At 38.0% G+C, this 25813-nt stretch overlaps 2 protein-coding genes across 9 annotated transcripts in view; one reads left to right on the forward strand and one right to left on the reverse strand.

The window, feature by feature from the left end:
* The first annotated feature begins 1903 nt into the window (after positions 1-1903).
* Positions 1904-7664, forward strand: skp1 (S-phase kinase-associated protein 1). Of its 2 annotated transcripts, none has more exons than XM_017705305.2 (6): positions 1904-2062; positions 2772-2868; positions 2995-3068; positions 5368-5511; positions 6603-6743; positions 7014-7664. In XM_017705305.2, the coding sequence occupies exons 2-6, from the start codon at positions 2772-2774 to the stop codon at positions 7047-7049; spliced, it is 492 nt and encodes a 163-aa protein (XP_017560794.1). In that variant the 5' UTR covers positions 1904-2062; the 3' UTR covers positions 7050-7664. The 2 variants fall into 2 exon arrangements, with proteins under 2 accessions (XP_017560794.1, XP_017560795.1); XM_017705306.2 differs by having other exon boundaries at positions 1934-2062; positions 2762-2868.
* A 461-nt stretch (positions 7665-8125) lies between these two features.
* Positions 8126-25813, reverse strand: part of tcf7 (transcription factor 7) — a 51393-nt gene continuing 33705 nt past the window's right edge. Inside the window, exons 5-12 of one of the 7 annotated variants that reach the window (XM_017705301.2) lie at positions 23437-23524; positions 21239-21325; positions 18484-18603; positions 17912-18074; positions 17070-17177; positions 14246-14294; positions 13216-13288; positions 8126-9787 (exon numbers count right to left, since the gene is read on the reverse strand). In XM_017705301.2, the coding sequence (XP_017560790.1) occupies positions 9475-9787; positions 13216-13288; positions 14246-14294; positions 17070-17177; positions 17912-18074; positions 18484-18603; positions 21239-21325; positions 23437-23524 (1001 nt within the window). In that variant the 3' untranslated portion in view covers positions 8126-9474. Of the gene's footprint in view, positions 9811-13215; positions 13289-14245; positions 14295-17069; positions 17178-17911; positions 18075-18483; positions 18604-21238; positions 21326-23436; positions 23525-25813 lie in introns of all 7 variants that reach the window. The other 6 variants (XM_037546302.1, XM_037546301.1, XM_017705298.2 and 3 more) reach the window with 6 other exon arrangements.

Here is a 25813-nt window from a genome sequence, read left to right on the forward strand (position 1 = left end):
TTTTTTGTGTATTGTTTCTTCACCTGACTTGACCGTCTAATTTTAAAAGCATTCAAGGCTGAACGTCGGTTCCACTTCATCTTTCTGACGCGTTAAGAGCGGTGCTGGGAGGTGATCAGGTACTTGAAGCTTTGTGTAGCTACAGAGACACACAAGGGTGCGTGACCTACTGGGCAATATGAAGACGAAGTAAATGCAGAGAACTTGTAGAGAGGAGAATTACCACTGCAATGTTTTCTGGTTTTCTCAAACGCTAGAGGGCGCTCCCGAGTGAGTCCAAAATGAATGGGTTGAAGTGGAGCATTTGAGCAAAATAATACTTTATAAATGCTTGAACATTTTAAATGTAGCAGAATACAAGCATTTCCTGAACATCATAAAACATTTTAACATTGCTGTTATGTTTTTAAGCGCTTTCAATCTCGAGTTATAAGAGTTTATAACGGCGCCTCATGTACGTTCATGACGTCAGAGTGCAAACAGCCAATGAGCGGCTCCGCTCGCCAATCAATCATCGCGCTCTAGCAGGAATATCCCGCTTCTGCCGCCCAAAAGCCGTTTGCTGTAGAAAAAATTAAATATATAGATGAGTTTTCTTTGGGTTTTTAGTGAAATACATCCTTCTACTTTCTAAAATGAAAGAAACGTTCTGGGTGAGTTATTAGAAACTTTTAGGTTTTCGTTTTTAGCCGTTGAGCGCCATTTACTCCCATTCATTGAAGGCTCACTCGTGGGCGCCCTCTGGCGTCCTGTTTTTTGATATAACGGGAGGAATAGAGAGTGGTCCGTCTCCTTATAAACCGGCTCTGGTAAATGCTTCAAACCTGTTCTGCACTACTGCGTGGACGTACATTGGGGCGCTGAAGTGGCATTTTATACGATTTGTTTATCCACTATTACACTGTTTTAAGCATAACAGAAAATCAACATGTGATTTTTGATTGAATGTCACTGTGATCGTTTGGTTGCTGTTGCTGTTAAAAAGAAATGTTAAACTGTAGAAACTCACAGTCGACATGTGGCAGCTAAATATTCTACTTAACGCCGTATTTGGAAAACGGTAAGTCTTGAAACGAAACGGGACGTTTTGAAGTTCGTACATTTCTTTACACTATTTTAATTAATTTGATTTCTTCAGTTACATTTTAGATGAACGCTGGTCATGAATTTGCATCCCAGGACATTTTTGTTTCACTACACTCTTACTGGCTGTTTAGCGAAGGAAGTGGGTAAAGGTAGCTCACAACCATTAAAAACACCCAGCTGTAGTACTGCAGTTAGCTATTCATATTTTAAACGCTTTCGGTAACTTTTTGAGATTTGACAAAAACCAGAAAAATAAATTGGCTGTAAAACTGACGCCCACACAGTCACGGCACTGCATGCAAACATTTTCCATTTTTCATCCGATTAGATTGTTCTCAACCACTTTCATGAATAGAGTCGAGCGCGAACGCAGGCATTTCTGCTATACTATGTAAAATATTTATTAAATTGCGTCACCTTGTGGCCTTTCTGGTCGAACCTACGTAGCTACTACTCAAGCACCAACAGATGTATCGGGGCACCAATCGCTCTGTTTTTGTATTTGTTTTCATCTTTGTCTGATGAACAGTAATTTCATGCATAAGACTTAGCAGATTAATTCAGCCTTCTGAACGCTTAAAATAATCGACATGGATATTGTAGGCTGTTTTCGTTTTGTAAAGTGACATTTTGCTTTACACTTTCAGTATTTACCAAGTTAATACATAACTATTTATGGACGTTTGGCGTATGTATGTAACGTATGTTTGTGTTGGATTGTTTTTTTCATGGGCAAATAGACACACAAACGTAAATCCAAGATTCGGAAAACTAGCTTAAGTAGCTGTCGACCCGGGAGAGAAACGTATGATGCAGGCAATGTTGCTGGCTGCTTTCACAAAGACCCCCCTGCCTGCACTTAATGACAATGCGCCTGTGCTAGCTAACGTTCGGCGTTACACCAGCGAGTTCTGCTTGCCGCCGGCCTTGTTGACGTTCAAATCTTGTCTTTAATTTGGGCAGCAACAGTGTCAATGTGAGTACATGATAGCTTTAGAATACCGTGTCTTAATCTTGGCGGAACCACTCTGTATTGAGAATATAACTGTATCTGTCGGTTTAAGGGAGAATTATCCTGGAATCTAGCTAGCTAATGGTTGCTAAGCGAGGCCTTGATATTACCAAGTCAGCTAGCTAACGTTACTAGCAGGTCTTGCCTGTTAGAAGTAGGTTGGTTGGTTCTGACCAGCTCGATAATTAACACGGGACTCTCATAAATATTTATTTATCATATGGTGTAACTGTGGGTTTGTGAGTAACGGCACTACATTGTATTTTAGTGTCTTGTTAGTCATTCTTGCTATTGACTTGCAGCTAAGGCTTGTTAGCAAGCCGCTAACGATAGCTAGCTAACGCTAGTCAGTTAGTTAAGTCGCAGCTTGTTCGGTCTGTGTGTATTCGTTTGGTGCCGGTAGGGTATCTGGTTAGGAAATTAAGATAATGAGAAAGCAATAGAGCAACAGCAGTACTTTCTGGATAAATAGCCTCGTTTCGCTGGTGCATGTTTTTGTTTGCCATAGGACCATTAGCTAAATAGCTAGCTAACGTTATTTAGGTAACGTAGCGAGCAGGGTGGACTCTATAGCTAGCTAGCTCGCAGTTTGTCTGTTTAAATTACGAATCTTAACTAATGTATTGTCACCCGCGATTGCCGATTGTCTGTATTAAAATGTAGTCCGTTGTAGATGCCGACAATTAAACTGCAAAGTTCCGACGGAGAGATGTTTGAGGTGGATGTTGAAATCGCCAAGCAGTCAGTAACCATAAAGACGATGCTAGAAGGTAAGCTAGTTAACCCAGCTTAATTAAATTTACCTATATTGCTGTTTTAATTACAATATTACTATATTCAAATGATTACTTATCTTTAAAATATGTCTGCTTTATTTCTTCTGCTTTGTTTATCAGATTTGGGTATGGATGATGAAGGGGATGATGATCCCGTCCCGCTCCCCAACGTGAACGCAGCCATCCTCAAAAAGGTAGAGTATATGACGTTGTGCCAGTATGTCAAAATGTTAACATGTTATCAGTAAATATATATATACCATGTTTTGTTCCTGCTGAAATATTTAGCTAAATTGTAAAGTGGTGGCACGTATGACTTGAACTGCAATCATGGTTACGTATGTGCGCGCTGTGTCTTTACAGATTAAACTCTGAAAAGCAAATAAAGCAGAATTCCAGAGATTTTCCAGAGAAGTTCAGCATAATTTAGGATGTAATTCAGAATGGCATTGAGAAATTACCAATTTGGATTTATTTACAGTGGTGGTGGGACCAGAGCTTGTGATGTGTACTGCACATACACCATATTTCCAAAAGTATTCAGTCATCCACTGAGATCATTGAAGTGTTCCAATCACTTCCATGGCCACAGGTGTATAAAAGCAAGCACCAAGGCATGCAGACTGCTTTTACAAACATTTGTGAAACAATGGGTCGCTCTCAGGAGCTCAGTAAATTCCAGTGTGGTACTGTGATAGGATGCCAGCTATGCAACAAGATCAGTCATGAAATTTCCTCGCTACTAAATATTCCACAGTCTACCGTCAGTAGTATTATAACAAAGTGGAAGTGATTGGGAATTAAGGCGGGGGTTGCCAACTTCCTGCAGATCTCCTACAGACCTCCAGCCTTCGTGTGGCTTTCAGATTACATCAAGAAAAGTATGTAGAGAGCTTCATGAAATGGGTTTCCATGGCCGAGCAGTTGCATCCAAGCCTTAGGCCACCAAGCACAATGCAAAGTGTCGAATGCAGTGGTGTAAAGTACACCACCACTGAGCTCTAGAGCAGTGGCGACGTGTTCTCTGGAGTGACGAATCATGCTTCTCCGTCTGGCAATCTGATGGATGAGTCTGGGTTTGGCGGTTGCCAGGAGAACGGCACTTGTCTGACTGCATTGTGTCAAGTAAAGTTTGGTGGAGGGGGGACTGTGGTGTGGGCTTGTTTTTCAGGAGTTGGGCTTGGCCCTTTAGTTCCAGTGAAAGGAACTATTAATGCTTCAGCACCAAGAGATTTTGGACAATTTCATGTTTCAATTTTCCTAACTTTGAGGGAACAGTTTGGGCACGGCCCCTTCCCTATTCCAATATGACTGTACACCAGTGCACAAAGCAAGGTCTATAAGGACATGGATGAGCGAGTTTGTTGTAGAAGAACTTGACTGGCTTGCACGGAGTCCTGACCCCAACCAGATGGAACACCTTTGGGATGAATTGGAGCAGAGACTGCGAGCCAGGACTTCTCATCCAACATCAGTGCCTGACCTCACAAATGCACTTCTGGAAGAATGGTCAAAAATTCCTGTAAACACAGGAAATTTTTAGGAGGGAATTTTTAGGAAATTCTTCTAAACCTTGTAGAAAGCCTTCCCAGAAGAGTTAAAGCTGTTATAGCTGCAAAGGGTGGCCCGACATCATGTTAAATCCTATGGATTAAGATTGGGATGTCCCTCAAGTTTGTGTGTGTGAAGTCAGACAACCGAATACTTTCGGAAAAATGGTGTATATAGACATCAAAATGACCAGTGAACCTACACAAATTTGCATAGCATGGTGTTGCCAGGACTGGGATTGGGAACCTCTGCCTTAAGAAACATTGATGGTGGTGATTTAAAACGGAGGTTTTCAAATCTAGATCTTGAACCCAGCTGGGTTTTGTAATCATTGTTGAGTATATTGTCAATTACATCAACAGCTAAAGGAAACTACCAGTGACTACAAAATACAGGACGCTCACAGTACAAGATTTAAGACCTCTGAGATCAAATCAAATTTATTTGTATAGTGCTTTTTACAACGGATGTTGTCACAAAGCAGCTTCACAGAATTCCAGAAAAGACAGGGTTTTAACAAGAGTGTAACCGCCCCCCCCATTGAGCAAGCCAGAGGCAACAGTAGCAAGGATAAACTCCCTCAGAACTGAGGAAGAAACCTTGGGAGGAACCAGGCTCACCAGCGGGGGACCCATCCTCCTCTGGTCAAACTACCTACAAGTGATTATACTACTAAAATTAATAGCAGTAGTAGTAATAGCTAGGAGTCAATTAAAACATCAGTGTAGGGTGGGCAGCTAATCCAAGGTAGGTGGCGATAGCTGGGGCATGGTTAGCTGGTCTGAAGTGGGTAGCAGGGGGGTTGAATTTCTCTTGGTTTCTTGGATTTCCTAGGCTCTTCTCTTCAGTCCTGCCACCATAAATTAGAATTCATTTATCAAGTCATTGTGTTTAATCCTGTAATAACGGCAAGCCTTATGTGTGCATTTTGTTTGTGTACAGGTGATTCAGTGGTGCACCCATCACAAAGATGACCCTCCACCCCCTGAGGATGATGAAAACAAAGAAAAGAGGACAGATGACATTCCTGTGTGGGATCAGGAATTCCTTAAAGTAGACCAGGGCACACTCTTTGAGCTAATTCTGGTCTGTTGATTATGTCTCTTGATGTCTTTGATATAGACATGTGTTTAAACTGTTCTAAACTCACTGCTTTAGATGTTGCATGTTAATGGGGGAAAATAGGGGGCTTTGAATTTTGTATAGTATTTTTTATTTTTATTGCCCTTAGTTTGTTATGGTATGCATATATAGAATGTAGATTGAAGTCAACGTTTTGCATATTTCCATGTCCATAGTATTATTTTTGTGTGTGTGTGTGTGTGTGTGTGTGTGTGTATGTATATATATATATATATATATATATATATATATATATATATATATATATATATATATATATATATATATATATATATATATATATATATAAATTTTTTTGTCTTTAGTGGAGAGTTTAGTGCAAAGCATGTGTGTCAAACTGGGTTCTGAGGTCTGTTGAGATTAAGCTTTCTTCTTGTAACTTCTGTAGGCCCTGTTAAATATGACTGAGTCAGGTGTTAAGTGAGGCTGAATGTCTTCAGTAGTGTAGCCCATGAGCACTGGAATTTTGACATGAGTGGAGTAAAACCTTAAGTAACAGTGGAGGTGGACTTTATGTGGATAGTTGCGGAGATATGTTTTGGATATTATTTTTTTCCCTCCTAGGCTCTTTTTTAATTGGCTGTGGGTTCAAAACAAAAAAGGAAATGGATTAGATTAGTCCTTTGCAGCAGGGATACTTGGTGGTCTTTTGCAGGAATAGACATGTCAATTGTTTAGTGTTTTTTTTTTTTTTTTTTCTTGCAACGTAGACTACATATTGTGCTAATATTGTATTGACTACATTGTGTGATCGTAATGAAAGGGGGATGTCGTGTTTAATGTGGCTTCTTGGGTCAAACCAGTGACATGTTTGTCTCCTGCATTTAATGCAATACCTGTTTTGGCATAGTGATGTTACAGCGCTCTGTTAATCGTAAACACTAGTAAAGCTTGTCATTTGAGTCTCGGAGTATGATACAGGAATATGTTTATATCCTTTCTGACGGAAAGTAGGTTTCATTTGCATTATTTTATAATAGATTCATCAACCACACTTCCCTTGCTTTACTTTCATCTTTGCCTCCCTTGTTTAGGCTGCAAATTATTTGGACATCAAAGGCTTGCTAGATGTCACCTGCAAGACAGTCGCAAATATGATCAAAGGCAAAACCCCAGAGGAGATCAGAAAGACGTTCAATATCAAAAATGACTTCACAGAGGAAGAGGAAGCTCAGGTAAAAAGAAAAAAAAAAACAACACATAGCTTAGCAGACGGTCACGTCACCATGTCTGATAAATCAGTCTTTGTGATTGTAAATTAATGTCTCCATGATTTCAGATTTTGTTTCCTTAAAACTTAAACTGGCCAAAAGTGGGCCACTTTTGTTATTTAACCATTAGAGAAAACCCTGATCATTATATTCTATATGGATTTGATCAGCTAAAGAGAAAACAAAATGCATACATTTGAATGTAGTTTCACTCGCGCTTCTCTTTCTGTTCAGGTACGCAAGGAGAACCAGTGGTGTGAAGAGAAATAAGGAAGCTCTGCTTGACACTAACACACTGTAAGGATTGTCCCCAAAACAGATTTACTGGTTGCACTGCGCTGTTCATACTTGTTGATATTCACCTGTAGACCAATAGGATGAGACCCCTTGTGTATTCATAGCATGATCTTACTTGCTTGTGTGGTGCAGAAGAAAAGTATAATTTAAATTCTTTCCTGTTTTTATTTCTCTTCATATATTCAGCAGAAATAATCCTTGTTGCTAGAAAGTGTTTTTTTTTTTTTTTTTTTTTTTTTTTTTTCCTTTTTAAAACTAGATCTGTTTCTTTGAGGCAGCCAAGTACATTTTTGACAAATAAATTTGTTAAAAGCTCAGTGGTAACTTTTATAAATGCAGCCTCGTACATACTGTCTTCTCATGATTCATGCTGAAGAAAGAATAAAAAGTTGTGGGAAGTCTGGAAGGTTATACAAATTTTCAACTTGTCCTGTGGACTGGAAGTACTCGTTTAAGAAGTAAAATGTTTTCATGCAGCTTGGACATTTATTTTGCCTGTTATCATTGTAAATGATTGGACTCATTTTCTTAGTTCTGCTCTTACAATGAAGCTTAGGAATAATCATTAAATTCTGAAAGTAAAACCAACAAAATGTGTGCTTTTTTTTTTTTTTCTCTTCAAAATACAAATCAGAATCCATTTAGAAGTAACACTGTGTTTAAAGGCTTGCAGCTTTTGGCTTTACTTCCCAGCAAACCACATACTGCATTGGTAGCTGCTACTGATACTTAGTCCACTTTGTAATTCAAACCGCACCAATGGGCAAGTTATGAGGATTCTTCAGTGATTTTTTTTTTTTTTTGGCCACAAGCTGTTTTGCATAGAAATGGACTAAATCTAGGCCACACAATCCTGTCTAGTGTTCAAAGTAGTTCAAGTGGTAAAATTTTATATTATAATTTGAACTGCTATAAGATGTAGATAGGACTCTGTCATGATCGTACCACTGTAGGATGTCCTTTAAATGAAGTATATTGATCTGGCTCACTAAAATTAATCACATATATATCAGTGTTGACTGTGTCTTAATGAGACAACATACTAGATATAGATTTCCAAAATAGTTTAATCAAAATGATGTTCCACCAAAGAAAAATAACAAATCCACTTGTATTAAAATAGAGAGGAAAAAAAAAGTCTTTACTTTGCCAGTACTGTCAGTCATGAATACTGATTTCTTTTTTAAATACATAAGAGTAGATAAAAGGAGCAGTCATGTAGAACAGCTCCCTCTGCTGTATATGAGGTGAACAAGCACAGTAGTTTGAGTGCAGCAGAAGAACCATTTTCAGACATTGTACTGACGTAAATGAATGCTCCATTTGAACATTGAAACTTGCACTTTTATTCCATGTCAGAATAGACTCACTGAATGAATACTGATTGACTTGCATATAGAGCAATTTGACAGCACAGACGTGAAAAGCAAAATGAAGCATTATCTTTTTTTTTTTGTTGACATTTCTGGTGCTGGAAAGACATGCACATACTTCATTTTACACAGTGGTGTTTGGATCAATGACGGATGAGATGACAGACAAGACATACTACACACTACAACTCTATAGAACAAAATTATTTTCAAAAGTGGCTTTTTTAATGTAAGAAAAACAGACTATGAAAACCAATTTTTTTTACATAAAAACATATAAAAGTTTAATTATATATAGAGAATTCAATATCTATAAAAACAGATTTACAACACTTGAAATAGAATGCATTTGGTTTTTCAAGAATGTTTAACAGGCCAAACCAGGGAAACGGAAGGACTTTGGGCACGTTTTCTGGACACGGGTTGATGCCAGATGTTGTAGGGCAGTGTTCAATCTTATTCCAATCTTAGAGGGCCAGTGTGACCAGGTTTTCACTACAACAAGGCAGGAGGTCACCTGATAAACATGTTTGAAGACTAAGACCAATTGATTAAACAAGGAGAATCAGTTGTATGTCCGCTTGTTTGGAGTGAAAACCTGCAGCCACACTGACCCTTTGCGCGTAGGATAAGATTGACCAACCCTGTTGTAGGGTTTTCATTCAATAATGTATTGCCATTAACCGTAATGTGTAGTAATGTGTACAGAAAACTCAATCTTGATCGTTTAAAAAAATGTTCTGACTTTTACTCGCCATGTGGGGAAGCACCTGTGGGGTCTATTATAAAAGAAAATGCCTTCACGGATTAGAAAGAAATAGCTGCTCTTTCTCCACTTGTAAGAAGAGGGCAAACCAAAGCATAAAACACAGACAGGATATAAGACTGTCCAGTTAACATTTTCCTCTTGTGCTTGGTGCTGATAAAGGCTCCTGATCTCTGGTCTGTGTTCCATACTGTCTCTAGTGAAGGTCTTGGCGGATGGCGAGCAGATGGATTAGAATGGAGGCAGATGGGTGTTGATGTTAGTGGGCCTGGGGCACGGGGCAGCCTGGCTGGAGGTTATGGACAGTTGTCTCTGTTTTAACTCTGCTGAAGGCAAGAGAGAGTTTACTGGTTCTGAGCGGCGAGGGCAGAGTGTTGGAGTGTTTTCTGTTCTGTGCTGTATGGAGATTGCTGATTGGTGACGTAGGGGAAAGTGAGGGGCAGTGTGAAGGAGAGGTGGGCTGTGGCAGGTGATGGACAGGAGAGGAGGGCGAGTCTATAGCACTTCCATCGGAAGAATGGGGGCTGGTGCACTGTCCTCCTTGAAGGTAGCGAATGCACTTCTTTTTCCTCCTAGGAACAGTCAAGAGAGTTATCTGTGAATAAAGCGTGGATGTAAAATGTCACAAATACGAACACTCATTTCATCATGAAGACAGAAAATAAAAGGACAAACACGGCTTAATCAGATGTACCAATTGATATTGATGTATTTAACTTAATATAACCCGCTGCCTTATTATTTCCAGCATTTGAGGCAGATACAAAAACATTTTAAGCATATTCTTTTCAAAATCCATCGAGTTAAATAAGTAAAACATCTTAATGCAAAGGAACCACACACTGGGCTGATTATACACATGGAAGCAAACAGTTTGTTCCTCCTTTATGTCAATATGAAATCGCTTTTGGAGAGCAGATCTAAATTCTTCACTACACGTCATAGCTACATTATTTTACATGTAGAGTCACTGCAAAAGTTGATTCATTTTTGACCTCTGCTTTAAGTTCTTCTTTTTAGATATAGCCCTAAAAATGAGAGCACTGGCATTATGTATGTTAATTCATTAGTGTACTGTTCTTGTGAAGTATTGTGTAAATACTTTTACATTTTTATAAGTAGTACCCCCCCCCCCCTAGCTAGCTATTTTAACTTATCTAGGGTGGCTTTGTAAATAGATGGCTTTGTAAAGATAAACTCATGTTTCAAATCTGAAACCACTTTCAGTTGTGAAGAATTCCGGCAAGTTTTTAGTGAAACCAAAACCACAGTCATAATCGCTTGCTAATTCATGGATTATACTGTTCAAGCATTCTTGCTTGCATCTTTGAAATGCTCATTAATGTCACAGTGAAGGGACTGTTCCAATAAACAGTACTTATTTTAGATAATAAAGTTAACCTTTTCTAGACTGCCACTACTTTAGAAGACTAACAATCAACACAATTAAATAGACATTTTCATTTGTCCTTTGACATTGTTGGTTTCTGGTCAGCAGCCACAGATTCCTCCTTATGATTTAGTGCACACACGAATACTTGTTTATATGTCATACATGGGCATCAATGCTTATATAGACAGCAGGCTGTTACCACAAGTGTCCACAAGTAAATGTACAGAATGAAAATTGATTAATTATGATGTAAAAAACAGCATACAATGTCATTTCTTAAGTTATGTAACATCTGCATTAGAGCACAGGGCAAGTAGAAAATGAAACTACATGTTAAAGTCATCTACGTTTTTGATGAAATGGAAAAGAAAACTCAGATCATGTTTACAGTAATAATGGGTGCTTATATGCCATTCTGCATTTCATTTTAAAATGAACTGATTTGAGAAACAGTCAACTTTTATACTGTACAACGTGGAAATGATTTAAAACTCTTAATATGTAAATGCAGGCAAACCTTTTTGAAAGTATCCAGTGTTTGAGAGACTGGTCCAGTTTGTGGAATGTCTTAATGCTTAAAAACCCTAACCCAACCATACTACATAATAACAAGAATCATTTATGAAACAATGAAATCTTAATGAAATATACATGTCTATATGTTTTACATATCAAAATACATCATTGGTTATCTAAGCTGCTTATCCTCTTGGGTCACGAGAGGTGCTGGCGCCTATCTCAGCGGTTGTTAAGCAAGAGGTCGCCGATCCATCACAGGACAAACAAACAGACTTTTACATTAACACTTATTTGTGCAGGAATGTTTATGTATCAGTTATAATGTTGGAGTAATGGTGTTAGAAAGCCAATAGGCTTAACGGTTAAGGTGCTGCGTCTTAAAACACTACAATAATGAAAGTGAGAAGAACAGGAAATGCTTTCATTTCGCTGGCAACAAAACAAAGTGTCAGCTGCTACAGCCCTCTTTGGTGAGTATCAAACAAATCAAAGTAACGCACAGTGACTCTCCTCCGCATGAGAGCATCTCAGAGAAGAACGTTAGTCACTTTCGGCCACCGCAGAGATGGGCGCGTCTCGCAAAGAGCGCTCCCCAGAAATGTCAGAATGTGCCATCAAATGCATCTGAAGCTGACCGCACTGTTGATAACGAGAGGAGACAGACAAGAGAAGGGGGAGTGGGGAGCGATATGGAGTTTGCGGGGAGATGCGTAGGTGTGAATGCCATCAAAAGTGCTGCAGTTCTAACAGAACTGCTCTGGGTGTTGTCTGGTCTCGGGGTTTGCTGGAGCTTTCTAAACCACAAGCATCTTGCTTTTTGTCTTGTTGTGTGTGAATGTATCATGTCCGGATGTTTCCATGACGTGATGATGGGGGAGACACATAGACACATATAGAACAGGCTTTGCAATAATAGTCCTGCTGACAATGCTGAAGCTCATTCTGCTGTGAGTAAAGTATTAATGGCTTCTTTAAGAGCAAATACTAAAGAGTACAGGCCTGAGCTACATTTTAAAAGGGAAAAACCTCCTTTTTGTGCTACAGTCAGCATGTTTTTACATTTTTTCAAAAACTTATTTTAGATACAATGATATTACATGTAAGACCACTACATCTAGGATCATTTTAGATTTTTTAGGTACATATAAAGATGTCTCAAATAGAGTCACATATAGTGAAAATGGCAATACAATGAATACTTTGTATATAGAATTTTATAGAGATAGAAATAATAAAAAAGTCTACCTTCTGTATCTGTAGTATAAGGTCGATGACCACAGGCAGTAATTTCAGTGCCTTTTCTTGTACATATGTTGTGTTCGACTTAAAGTTGGAGCTCAGAATTATCTCATGTTTAACTTTCATGCGTTGAACTACAAAGTGGAATAAAACATGGACGTCTATGAAAAATGAACATTGTTAGCACCTTTAGTACCGAGTTTTGTAAGTACCTTTGACGTTCTTGATATATTTACCTTCTCAAAAGACTGAACTTTATGATCAATGTTAGGTTCAACAAATTACACTGTATGCTGAATGATCTTAAGTAAATATTACTATAATCCCATTTAAAAGTAAAGCGGTGGTACTTTTTCAAGTAAATTGACATTGTTTAGAAGCCATGTTAATAAGACATTGTATGCTGAACTCAGAGATGAGGCCACCCACCAACTTTCTTAGTAGGAATCCCCAGTTTATTTATTTATTTATTTTTTGTCTTAGTCAGAGGTAGAAAACTGCAAGTTACAAGCCTCGTGTTCATTCAATATACAATTCTAACAGCATCTGAACAGACCAGTGCAAGTACAGGGAAATGCTGCAAACTTACTGTCCATGGTAATTGATCATACAATACAGATGAAATAAATATAAAAAACACTGGCATTCTGCTTTCATTTAAAATTTTTAAACTGTAGACCTGTTGAGATGTCTTTTTCTTTACATACAGCATTGATCTGAGAGAGTTGGGCCCTAGTGTGACTCCAGTGTTAGTGAAAGGATAGCATGTAGAGCTGTGCATAGCAGCAAATGAAAGACAGGGGGAAGGATGGACAGATAGAGGCATGACAGGAGAGCAGAGGTACACACCTGCATGGGCCACACCAGTCCGTTTGTTGGCTGAGGCCGAAGCGAGCTCGGCATTTCTTAGGGGAGCCAGGGTCTGAGCACAAGGAAGCATGCATGTACACAAAGAAAAGAGAAAAGAGCAGGAGAAAGAGAGGAACAGAGGGAAAGGGGGGAAAGTAGAAGGCAAGGACAGAGAGGTGAAGTGTTTATAGACAGAAAAAACACGGATCGGCATTAAAATCCAAGTTGTGGCTTTTTGCTGAAGGTTTCAGGACATTAACATGGGAAGTTTAACCTGGAAACGCATTTACTTCACTGTTGATTGCTGCTATTCTGAGAGCATAAGTTTTTTTTTTATTTCAAAACCCTTAGAAGTCCTTTTTTTAGTTAATATAGTACTATGGTTATCCTATAGTCTTTTACATAGTATGCCAGTCTGGAGCTTCAGCAAATATGAAAATAAAATTTTAAGATGAATTTTGTCTTTAAATGTTAAGTTTCTTTCAATTAGGCATTTTAAATCAGCTTAGTAGCATCTTCTTCAGTGTGTCGGTATCCCATTTTTTTCAGAAAATTGCATCAATTTTGATTGGACGTTTTGAAAACAGACACTTTTGTCTAAACTGATGAACATTTCTATAAAAATCCCTGCAAATGTGCACTGCATTTAAAAAAAGAGCACGAGATCGGTCATACCCTAATATATTTCTCAGTAAAACGCAGTATTAGGGAGGGTCTCTGAGCTAGCTGAACATGCTATGATAGGAGGAAGATGTGAAATATTATATTTTTGGTAAATATTATTTTACCCTGCCTGCTGGTGATTGGTGACGTAATAAAAACGTTTTAGATATGGGCTGAAAATTACAGGAAAACAAGAATTTAACTAGATGATATGATGAATTGTGCTTAGTATGACCAGGGACATGAACTAACAAGGTAAAACACGTCAAATTGATTGCAGGTTGACTTTAAATAGTGTAGAATGGGTTTGATTTGCTTGTAAATGCAATGAAGCATGCAATGCAATGAAATTAAAGCATGGTTGTACCTGTGGTAGAATCTTGTTGCTTGTCTCTTTTTCTCCTTTTTCTTTTGCCCTGTGGGGAAGAAGATATAGAGAGGACAGATAAAGGACAACTGTTCTTTGAGCAATGTGTGAAATGTGTACCCAGACAACAGAACCTTGATTATTTGGATTGGGATCATGGCCAGGCGATTATTTAAGATAAGTAACGTACATTTAACATTTAATTGACAATACATTCTGAGACGCTGTCTCTTTGAACTCTTTTAAGAACTGCCTCCAAAGAAATTGGGGTATATGAATGTCCATCTTTGGGATGCTGAATGTTGAACTAGAGGTGTTAACTTGCTTATCTAACTCAGAAAAACAACAACGCATGCCACGTTGACCAACTGCATCTAAAAAACTGCAACTATACAACTGCATATAAAAGAAACACAACACTGCTCACTGAATTTAGATCGCCATGGGCTTATTATCGGCCACTGGTCATTAGAGTAACAAAAAGCACATAAAATATTAAGTATATTTTTATATACAGTATACTCACATGTTTGCTTGCTCAAAATGGTACCTTGTGACAGAAACCAAATAACAATCTAGAAAGTTTTAGCTTTGTTACATTTCAGCATCACAATCTGTGCTAACGCTGAAAAGTGTGAAACAAAAGCAATATCTGCTTTCTAGGCTTGACATAAGGGGTTAATTCACTCTAACCATCTCTTTCAAAAGAAAACTATATGGCAGTCTTTATTAAATGAAGAAGCATGAGAAAGTGGGAGTTCATCTTTCTGCTATCTTCCACCCCCTCTTTCCAGAATCCGCTGTGCGCTTCCTGTTTGCATGTCTGTGATACAACACTGAGGGTAGACCACAACTCTGTCACACTTTCTCCCCCTCATCCTCTGCCAGGTCAGGTACATGTTTGGTTTAAGGCTGACAAGATCATCTTTCAACCATCATTTCAAATTAGGATCACTGCTAAGGAAGTTCAGATGCCACTCGCTTCACATAATGTGGGTACCATGACCTTATCAAAGCAATCTCTGACGCATTTTTAGTTGCTGTGAATTATGACAGCCAGGAAGACAACATCTTTCACAAAGGAAGTTACATCACAAACCCCCCCAAACACTATCAAGGTAGAGACTGTGGACGATGAACAAGGAGCACTGAGAGTTATTTCGCCTAAGTCTATGTAAGACTGAGGCTCTAAAATGTCTCAAGTGGCTCTTGATTTCAATGAGATGGATAAGTAGTTGTTTTTTTTTTTTTTTTTGTATGAGTGAGTGTTCTGTGGTCTGACCTATTATCCAAAGCAGTCCTGGATATACTTCGTTTACACAACCAGCAGTTAGTTGCCCTGTGAGTCACAGCACAAACGCATGTCTGTGGTGAGCTACCACTCAAGGAAGCTGCATTAGAAGCTTATATTTCAGTATTCATTTTTTGTCGTTCAGTCCTCACGAGGTCTTTTACCACAGAGTCCGTTTTTTATGGATGAAATAAGTGGATGTGTTTTTTTTTCACACCATAAATTTCACATCAAGTCGAATATGCTTTTAGTATTACACAAATGCTCTGAACGTAGGAGAAATTGATTCATCAAGTAGAAATGCTGATCACCAATGTGTCTTAAAGAGCAAGTTGCTGCAAAACAGCCTATTCTGCTACAAGTGTTCACAGCATGGGGAGTTCTGCCCTAGATATACTGAATATGTAACTGTTAAATACATTTTAAATCATGAAAATACTGGAAATATGATAAATCAGAATACAAATGATCAATTATCACATTTTTACAAATTAAATCTCAGCCCTACTGAAAACTGTCCAGATTGTATTCCAATGCTGGAAATTAGCACTAGAGTTAGCTTTACCAATGCATGCACACATGAGAAATCCAGCAAACACTCATTTTTGCTCACATAAAATTTCCTTGCTTGATATTTGTTCTTGGCATTTTTATCTCTTTTAAAATGGTGTGTCCATGGAAAAAAAAACTTTCAAACTTAACTCCAGTTCTAGCTTCCTGCACTTCCATCCGTTATATAGGTCTAAATAAAATACATTTAAAAATATTTAAATAAAATTCCACTAGGACGTAGGGCATTCAGTTCCGTTCTCTGCAGTACGGAAGGTGTCTGCAATGGATGACACTGTAGTAGTTACCCAGAAAGAAATTAAAACATGACCTATAATCAATGTAACTTTGTATAGCATGAATTTGTCGAGTAGACTGCAGTTTAAATGGTTGAATCCTATAGAACATATATATCCAGCTGGCACCCTCACAGTGGTGCTCTGTGGTTAGGTGAGCAAGTCCAAGCTGAATCTCTTTACAGTTACCTGCCCTCAAACACTTTCCTTCAGCCTTCCTACAAAATATCAATCAACTTTTGTCCTGAACTACTACTATGAGATAGGAAATGAATGAATGAGACTCAGTTTAAACTTCAGTCACCTCTTATTGTCACTCTGATTAAACAATTTTTTTTTTTTTACATCAAATATAAGCTGTTACTGACGTGTTTTTTTTTCTGAATATATGCTTGTGCTGTACTGCATTTGACAACAACAGCAGAGGCTGAAACAGGACTGTGCGATCAGAGGCTCTACCAGTATTATTGTTATTTCCTTTGGTCAAAGTTGCTCCATTTTCATCTATTATAGTATCATACATATACATTATACAACATGGATGAAGCATGGATGAGGCTACTGATTTGTATAATGTTCTGTGCAATGGTTGACACATGAACTTGAACAGACCAAGGTGTACAGGAGCACGTAACAGAATGGGTGAGTTAGTTGAAATAACAGGTTATTAGTATGTGTGTGTACTCACATAGTTGTCTCGGGCAGACCAGCTGGGGTAGAGTTGCATATGGAGCTGCCGCTCTTTCCTGGCAAGCTCGTAATACTTAGCCTGCTCCTCACGAGTCAGAGCATGCCACTGCAGAACACATACACACAATATAAATGAAATCTCATACTTGGAGGTCTCTTGCTGAGTTCAGTTGACTTATAATTATTAACTATGTAATGATTTTAATGAACGACATGATACAGTATATAGCAAATGATGTGCCCAATGTCAAGTTAATTCAGCATATACATTTTGTGCAGTACTGTTCAAAAGTTAATCATTTTTATATTTTTTTTTCAGTAACAAATAAACAAACTATTGAAGTTTCATGTATAAAATCATTCAATATTTCCATAATTTCACAGGCTTCCAATTTGTCGGAGGCTGTAACAAATTTGTCTATGCCCATCATGATGAATGAGTTAGAATAAAAATTAACATTAAGAATGTCTTGTATTTAGAGTGCCTTGTATTTAAAGCATTAGTACCTTCTAGGTGTTCCCAAAATGAACTAAACAACTTAAATCATCTTAAAATACCTTCAGGTGTCTGACTTACAGTCAATCTACACTGTACATGTTACCATTGAATAAAATAACAGCAGTTATTAATATGACCTGCTATTGAACTAGTACTTCATGAAGACACCTTGTGTTTATAAGTTATTATATACACATTTTGAAGGATTTTTACAACTATTCTGGGCTATAAAATCAGACACGACACAATGCAGTACATTGTGTATTTGTAATGCATTAGTAAGAACATCCTAAATGCCTAAAGCTCTAAAAGCTCACAAGTTATGTTTTCAGTGTCCTTACCCTGCGTCCCAGGATCTGATTGATTGCTGCGCTCTCCTTCAAAGTGCATTCTGCAATGACTTTTGCCCTCATCTCCTTCATATACAGCATGAAGGCATTCAGAGGCTTCTTGATGACTGGCTTCTTGGGCTCTCTTTCTCTCTTTGGCTCAGAATGAGGCTTACTGCAATACAGGAGAAACATTTCTTTCAGTGTTTCAGACATCATAAAGAGTTTAATAAGAATGGAAAATGTTCGCATAAAGATTATACAAGTTCGCATATCACATATATTTGCTGCAGCTTTTCAACTGTTACAAGCTTCATCGGGTGAACATGTAGTAAAAATAATTCAATGACATCAGATAACTGAATAATGGGCTGACATCAAGAGAGTTACATTTTATCCCACAATCACTACACAAGTTTAGTTGTTTTATAGAGGCTCTCTATAATTGGTCTCGACACCCACGATTTACTCCCAAGCGTATATAGCGGTGGAATTTCATGCCCTTGGCTGGATAAATATAAAAGTCCTCCCTCCGCACCTTAAATATTTTCAATTTTGCAGTAAATACCATAAAAGCTACTTACGCATACATGTTCCTGTCAAACTGGTCATGCTCTTGTTTGCCCGATGGGGGCACTATAGCTGGGTGTGGGATTCCTGTAGGGTGCATACCAGATGGCCCCAACATCAGCGAGTGAGAGAACCTTCAAAAATAAACAAACAGGAAGAACAAAGGCTTTTCATTTATTAATTAAGAACATACGACCTGGTCTATGGAGCTATTAAAATGAAACTCATACAAACATCAACTTTACATTAACATAACCTTATTTATTAGAAATGCATACACGTCATATCCAGATAAATCAGACAAAAATCTATGGCTTGAGTTTCCCATTAATAGCTCCGAACGTCCTCGCACTACAAGTTGTAAGCTCAGTCATCATTACGCACTCTTGTGAACAGCAGATGGCACTCTGCTTGCACTGTAAATGGCTGGTTTTGCAAAAGCAGCACAATGAATATTGCTGTAAAGTGAAAACATACCCTTGATCACAGCCAACATCTTTTTTAATTTTAGATATTACACTTCTGTTACATTTCCAAGACTAGTATAATTTGAATTACAGGGTGTTTTCACACTATTTCAGTGTCTTTATGAGGAGTCTTAGTGAGGACAGCTGAGGTCATGGTTTTCTGTACATATGTGAACCCCTCTACTGTAGGCCCCAAAAAATGAACCCAATTCAGACCACCTCTCAAGCGATTTGTGCATTGTGAAAACAAAACGGCCCTAGTCCGCTTTTGCTTCATCTTAAAGATCTCAAGGCTTACCGTAGGTACATAGCCACAGTCTTCCAGCGGGTAAAAATAGACCAAGGATCATTTGTAAGGTACCACTCAGGATAAAGCCTGCTCATGATCTCATGACAAGACAGCAGCGCTGACAAATTAAAGTTATGGTATGTGAAAGCCCATGTAATTTTACTGTGATAAAGGCTAATGTTAGGCACGAACACAATGCAGAGTTTGAAGCTGTTTCACACCGAACGCTGAATGAATGCGAGTTTACCGCTGCACACATTTTTTTTTTCACTGCTGATGCAGATTTTCACCGGGTGGGACTGCATGATGAGCTACAAGCGACAAGAATGTTGGCCGATCATTTCAGTGCGGCTAATAAGAGCAGCAGCAGTGTCTGTTGTTTCTTCTAGCCACCTGAAAGGTTAGATTTAATCAAAGAACGCTGCCCACTTTTGCGAACATTGAGTGCTGTGGAAGGGTTCTGAGTTGGGTCTGAGATCTCATCAATGCTAAAAACGACCAGAAAGTCCTCTTTAAAGTTCACTTACATTGTGAGCACAAAAAGCAGAGGTCGTTCGCAGTAGTTTCCCTTATCGTTTACACTTTAATAGAACAAAGTTTGGTTCATTTAAAAAGAACTATATGTGAAAACACCAATAATTGGAATCGGTGTTGAACAAACAAAAAATGCCATCATAAATGAAAGTTTGACTTGATCATCTTTCTACTTTTGTGACTAAAAAAAAGGAAAAACATTGTTTGTTCTTTTCTTTGTTCTGCTTTCATGACTAGAACATGTGTGACATTCAAATATAACCCATTTTCCCCAGCTTGGATTTATTACTTCCTGCAAGTATATTAATGTGATTTGTTCACAGAAATGTGGTTTTGGGTTACAAAGGAAGGATTTCATGATGGAGCCGACTTCTAATGGGAAAAGCCACAACAATGGATTGCAGGCACTTTGCACCCTGCAGCAACGGCAGCAACAGGCACAGGGATGCCTCGTCCCATCATCCACCTCAAGACAAGGCGTGGAGCTGACCGCACACAAAGCATGAGGCTTATACACAGCAACAAGCAGTCCAAAAAACCTGTTTGTTCAAATATAATCGCATTAATACTCTACAACTTCTTCCTTCTCTTTCAAGGTCTCTTTGTCTGAAAGTGGAATTCCACTGACTGAGATGTTCTGAAGTATCGATAGAGGTTGCTTTAATGGCCACAGATCTGAAAAAGCTAGGATACTGATCTTGTGCTTCTGGCCTTGAGATTACCTAGAGCTAATATAATTTGGTATTGGTCTAGATCCAGGATAACGTGTTTTAGAGTTGCATCTGTATTGTATGGTTGATGATGTTAATGCTTTTCCCTATACTTAGTGAAATAAAAGACAACCTATTGACTTGAAAAGCCAATGGGCAGTTACTTAGCTACGATGCAGAGGCTGAAGAATGCTGGAGTACACCTAAGCACTTGTAGAGGTACAGGTTTGCAAGCTTGTGAAGTTTTATTTAACCTCTGAAATCCTCTTAATCTGTAATGCTTATTATTCAGGAATTAAATGGAAAATTATTCAGTAATTAAATGGAAAACACAAACTGGCCATTTTAAGGGACTAAATATGTCCCTTACATTACTCTGCTGATAATTACTGTTACTTACCAATTAAAAAAAAAGAACTAGCTTTCTTTTAGGACACCTGCCTTAATGTTACATAACAGATCTGGGTCTTGGGTCTGGAGGACCTTAGTCTAGCTCTTGGTCTTGAGTTGAACTGAATAAGAGGTGAAAAAGGTAAATAAAGTTTTCTCAACCACATATGGGGTCAAAGTGCAATGACGCAACTAAAAAATGTACTCTAGGACAAATCTAGGTGATACTCTTCAATTTCAAACGGATGCAGCTTGGACACAAAGACATTGCAGAAGCTTGGGCAAGCTAGGCTGGGCAGCAGGTAGAGCAGGCAGGCATGGGGTGCAGTGCAGGCTGGGTGAACCCCCAGCCCCAGGCCGATTTTGCTCAGTACTGTACCTGGAGTAGGAGGAGCTGCTGGGAAGACTCGAGGAGTAGGGCTGCCTGAAGCCACACGAAGAGAGTGGATACACAGGCTGACTTTGCCTGCAGGTCATTGTGGGTTGGGGGAGGAAAGATAAGGATTGGGGTGAACTGAGCCTCTGGCCACCGCTAAATGGACTTCTGACCTGTCTAGAGAACTTCTAATAGTTTCAGAAGGACGACCTGAGCAGTTTAATGGATTGAACAATAAATAAATAAATAAATAAATAAATAAATAACTTTAGCTACCCCACATCCTGAGCTTTAGATAAGGAATCTATATTTAGGTTTTGTCAAGATAGGCACTCTGGGTCAATCAAAATACACTACACCATTTTGTCCCCTAATATCATTCTGCATGTTCATGGTTAATGTCTTACAACTAAGCACATTCCTTTATTCAGCAGATGGTTTTATCTATGCCACGGAGAGAATGTATACCTCTAGACTTACATGTAGAACAGAACATTTAGATTAGATCAGAAGCAGTTTTTGTTTTGTTTTAGCAGCAACTGATAACTAGAGGAAATTGAATTGGGTTAAAATGTAACAAAGCAAGCTAAGCTCTTATTAGCAGAAATGATCAACTTATAAGGAAAAGAGATATCCAGATATAAAGTACAGTTTCCTGATGCATTCACAGACATTGTTAGGAACTGCTGACAAATGTATGCAAAGTTAAAAAAAAATAATTTATATGAATTTCTTAAAAAAAAAAAAAAAGGTATATTGAACTCACTGGGATACAATATTAATCAAGCTTTTTTTGCCATTCTTTGCACTTTTATGGAAACTGTAGTCAAAAATGAAACATTACCATTAAAGGGGAATTCCACCTTTTATTTAAAAAATATTCTGAATAATTAAATCATAGATGTAAACAGAGTCATCCAGAGTGGTTTGATTTGAAATGTGAAACTTGCTTAGATTTCTAAACAGTGGTGGAACCAGGGGTCATTATGTCTACAACTACAAGCCATTTGAATATCCAAAATGACCAGTGAACCTACTTAAGTCTTCTGAGTTTTATAAATAATGATAAAAAAAGTACTTTTTTGCCTTAGTACATCTTTTATTTACCTCTCTGCCATGAAAGTATTTTTAAAAATCTTGAAGGTCAAAAGTAAACCTTAAAACTATTGTGAAACAATATCTCCGGCATCAGGCAGGTATTCATGAAATAACGTCTTGTGAAATAACTTTTAAAAGCTTTAAACACTTCAAATGTCTTCCTATCACCACTGCCGTGAACCAAGCTGACTCTGTAAGTTTCTCTAGAATAGAGTATTTCAAATCAAACCACTCTGACTGAACGTTTACAATCTAAAGATTAAATTTTATGAAATGAAAAATTCCCCTTTAACTATTACTGTGATTCAGCCTTCTATTAGTTTTACTGTCATTTATCTACTGCAAATTTATGAGAAATGTGAAATATAATCAAACTCCATGAATGATAGGTACTACATCTTTCAATCTTGCACCCATTTAGCATGATACGCATTTTCATCAGGCTTTAGGTTAATTGTGAATTTCTACATTCTACATTCTTTACATTCATACATAGCAATGAATACAGCAGGTATGCAGTAACTTAATGGCAGGTGTGCAGTAAAAAACAACTGCACCCTGGAAGTACACTCTGCTTTCTAGTATGCCAGCAACTATATAATGTTTTAAGATGTCTGAGTATACATGCACATGTTTTCATGAGTCTGTAAAAAACAATAGATAATATTTTTCACAAAAAATTGATTTGACTTGTCTGGTCAGGCTCTGTTTGTGTGCCTACTTGAGCTGCAAACACAACGCAGTTCCTGCAGTTCCTGCAGCTTTTTGCAATATAAGATTTTTTTAATCACAAAGGAGAAAACTATAAAAATCTGTAAGAGAAAACTTTGTTTAATTCATTTTAGATGTCACTCATTTGTACTTTATTCTCTACATAAACCATTTGATAAAAATCAATATAAAATTTGTGTAATTAATTTCAACAAAAGAAAAAAAACATTGTAAGGAAAAGTTAAATGTTATGCACTGCACTGAAGTATGTGTAGTGTATTTCTCACGTTAAAGTCCTGAAGAGCTGTTCACTTGAAAAGGCAGTGCACTTTTTGGATGGACATGGGATACATGTACTAGCAGTGGAGCTAGGTGCAATTTTTGGAACTTACCAGCTCATGGACGGGGGGATTTGGCCAACTCCACCTGGGGGCAGGGGGTAGAAGCTGGCGAGGTCCTGGGACTGATGCCTGTGAACGCCTGCAAGGCACAAGGATGAGAAGGTGGGGGTGGGGGTAACTAAGGAGTCTTGCCCCAGTAAAGGCATCATTAGCAGTCTGGGAACCTGCTATTATTCTTGGCTAATCACAAAGGTCAAACACTTCTCAGGTAGGTCAGGTAGCCACAGAAGAAAAACGGCCTCTTTCTTCCCACACTTTAGTATTACGTGTACATGTATTTTCTTAAAAAGTTATATTTCATGACAAGAAATTGCCATAGATAATTATTTTTTACTTTTTTTTCCCCTAATACCACTTGCTTTTTGTGCCATGTTGAAAATTCTCGTTCTCAAAACACTTAATAACTACTGAATAAATACCTATTTTCTTTGACAACTTTTGAAAGATTGTGTAAGTTAAAAAAATCACCACCCAGTAAGACATGCAGAGGTTTTACCCAGTCAGACTACATTTAGTAAATCAATAATTCAGAAATCCAGCTTTGTGAAATACCCTGCAACTGGCACTAGTCCTCACTATAGTGTATACAGCTATGAGGAACCATCTACTGCCACCATCTTTCTGTAATCAAGCAAATGGACAACAGTAAAACATTAGAAGCCCTAATCCAAATCAGAGAACCATAGATGAAATGCTCTGAAACTGTTCAACCATTTTTCCATTGTCTCTAAAACTCTTCAAAACTAAAAAGGGATCTCTGTGTGTTTCAAAAGGAAGTCATTTGTCAACGGCAAGCACCTAGCACTTAAGGGTAACCTGAAGGCAATCTATGTTTGTACAGAGGAATGCCACTTGATTACTGTAATTTGACAATGCTTCAGGCCTGTTTCTGGATTCAGCCCTCTATAAATCTGTTCAAATGGAATGTGTCTGAGTTGCAAGTTGTCTGTCTTTGTCTCCCTCGGCAAAGTCTTTCTACTACTTATTGTAAAAATGCCTGGTCTCCACCGTTCAACCCTTCCTACCTGTGAAAACTGGCAACATTGTAAATGAGGGGCACCCTCTATGTTCTCCAAGACTAAATAAAGGTTGACTGATTGATTGATTGATTGATTGATTGATTGCAGATGCTGTCTGTTCAAGTTTAATGTGTTTCTATTTGAGATTAGTGCAAAAAAACAGTTGCAAGCTTTAAGGGCAAATATTACTAATGATCTATATAAGACCTTTTGTTGTGCTAGCTACATCAAAAATGAAAGTGCAGTTTTACTGTAGATGAAAATGAAGCAACTTTAAAAAAATATATAAAAGGTTTTCATGAAATTATTCAGTGGTATCAGGTATCTTAAGTGCTTTCTAATTCAGACAGAGGGAAATTCTTGAAAATGGTAGCTACTGAGGTTGAACGGTTCTTAAATGACACATGGGCAGGCTTAAAATAACCTTTCAGTATAGGGCAGATTATGTTTTGGTTGCCAAAACCAGAGAAAGTGAAAGTGCCTGTGAGCTTGAGATGACTGGACAGTATCCCAAAAGAAAACTCCAACAATACGACAGGTGCTACACAGCCAAATACAGTAAAACAAACATCTAATAGTACAGTAACAGACGCTCAAACTTTCAGTGTTTTCATTTCCCCATGTACTTTACCTTCATGTACTGTCAATACGGTAATGACTGCACTGACTGAAAACACATTTCACAGCCTCATCCTGTAAGCAGGTTGGGTCACAGTTGGTGAGTCTGGTCTCAACTGACTGATTGCACACACATACACCCACATGCACATACATGCACATGCATTAAGTGGTAAGATGCACAGAAGTGGGAAAGTGAAAGAAAGAGATAAACAGAAACAGACAAAAAGGCAAAGACAATGCACAATAAAAAGTGACACTTGCTCTGCACAGTGCAAGCATCTGAGACTAGCCTTCATTGATTTCATTTACAGTCCAAACAGCCATTAAGCAAAATGTATTAATTTGTCAAGCCCTATTTCTGAGGACATTAGATACAAGACAATCGATAAACCCAAGAAAAGTGAGTCAATTGAAAATAAGTTAAAAAACAGGAACTTCCAAAACTGGAGTTCAAACAATCAGCACTATCAGAGCCTGTATAATGGTGAAGATGTTAGTCAGAAAGGGAAATCTGTATTAGACTACTGAAACTGAACTGACATTTGCAGTTTTCACATTTGAAAACAAGTAAATAAATACAAAAAATAAATGAAAAACAATGAAATAATTATAATAATAATAATAAACAACTAACAGCTTCTGTGTAAAATCCCATTAAGTATACGTCTTCTGCTTTTTACCTGATGCTAACAAAAAATTCAGAACTTGAGCTTAATAGCCATTTTGTC

This window comes from Pygocentrus nattereri, chromosome 16 (assembly GCF_015220715.1).
Source record: "Pygocentrus nattereri isolate fPygNat1 chromosome 16, fPygNat1.pri, whole genome shotgun sequence".
In the NCBI taxonomy this organism is placed as follows: domain Eukaryota; kingdom Metazoa; phylum Chordata; class Actinopteri; order Characiformes; family Serrasalmidae; genus Pygocentrus; species Pygocentrus nattereri.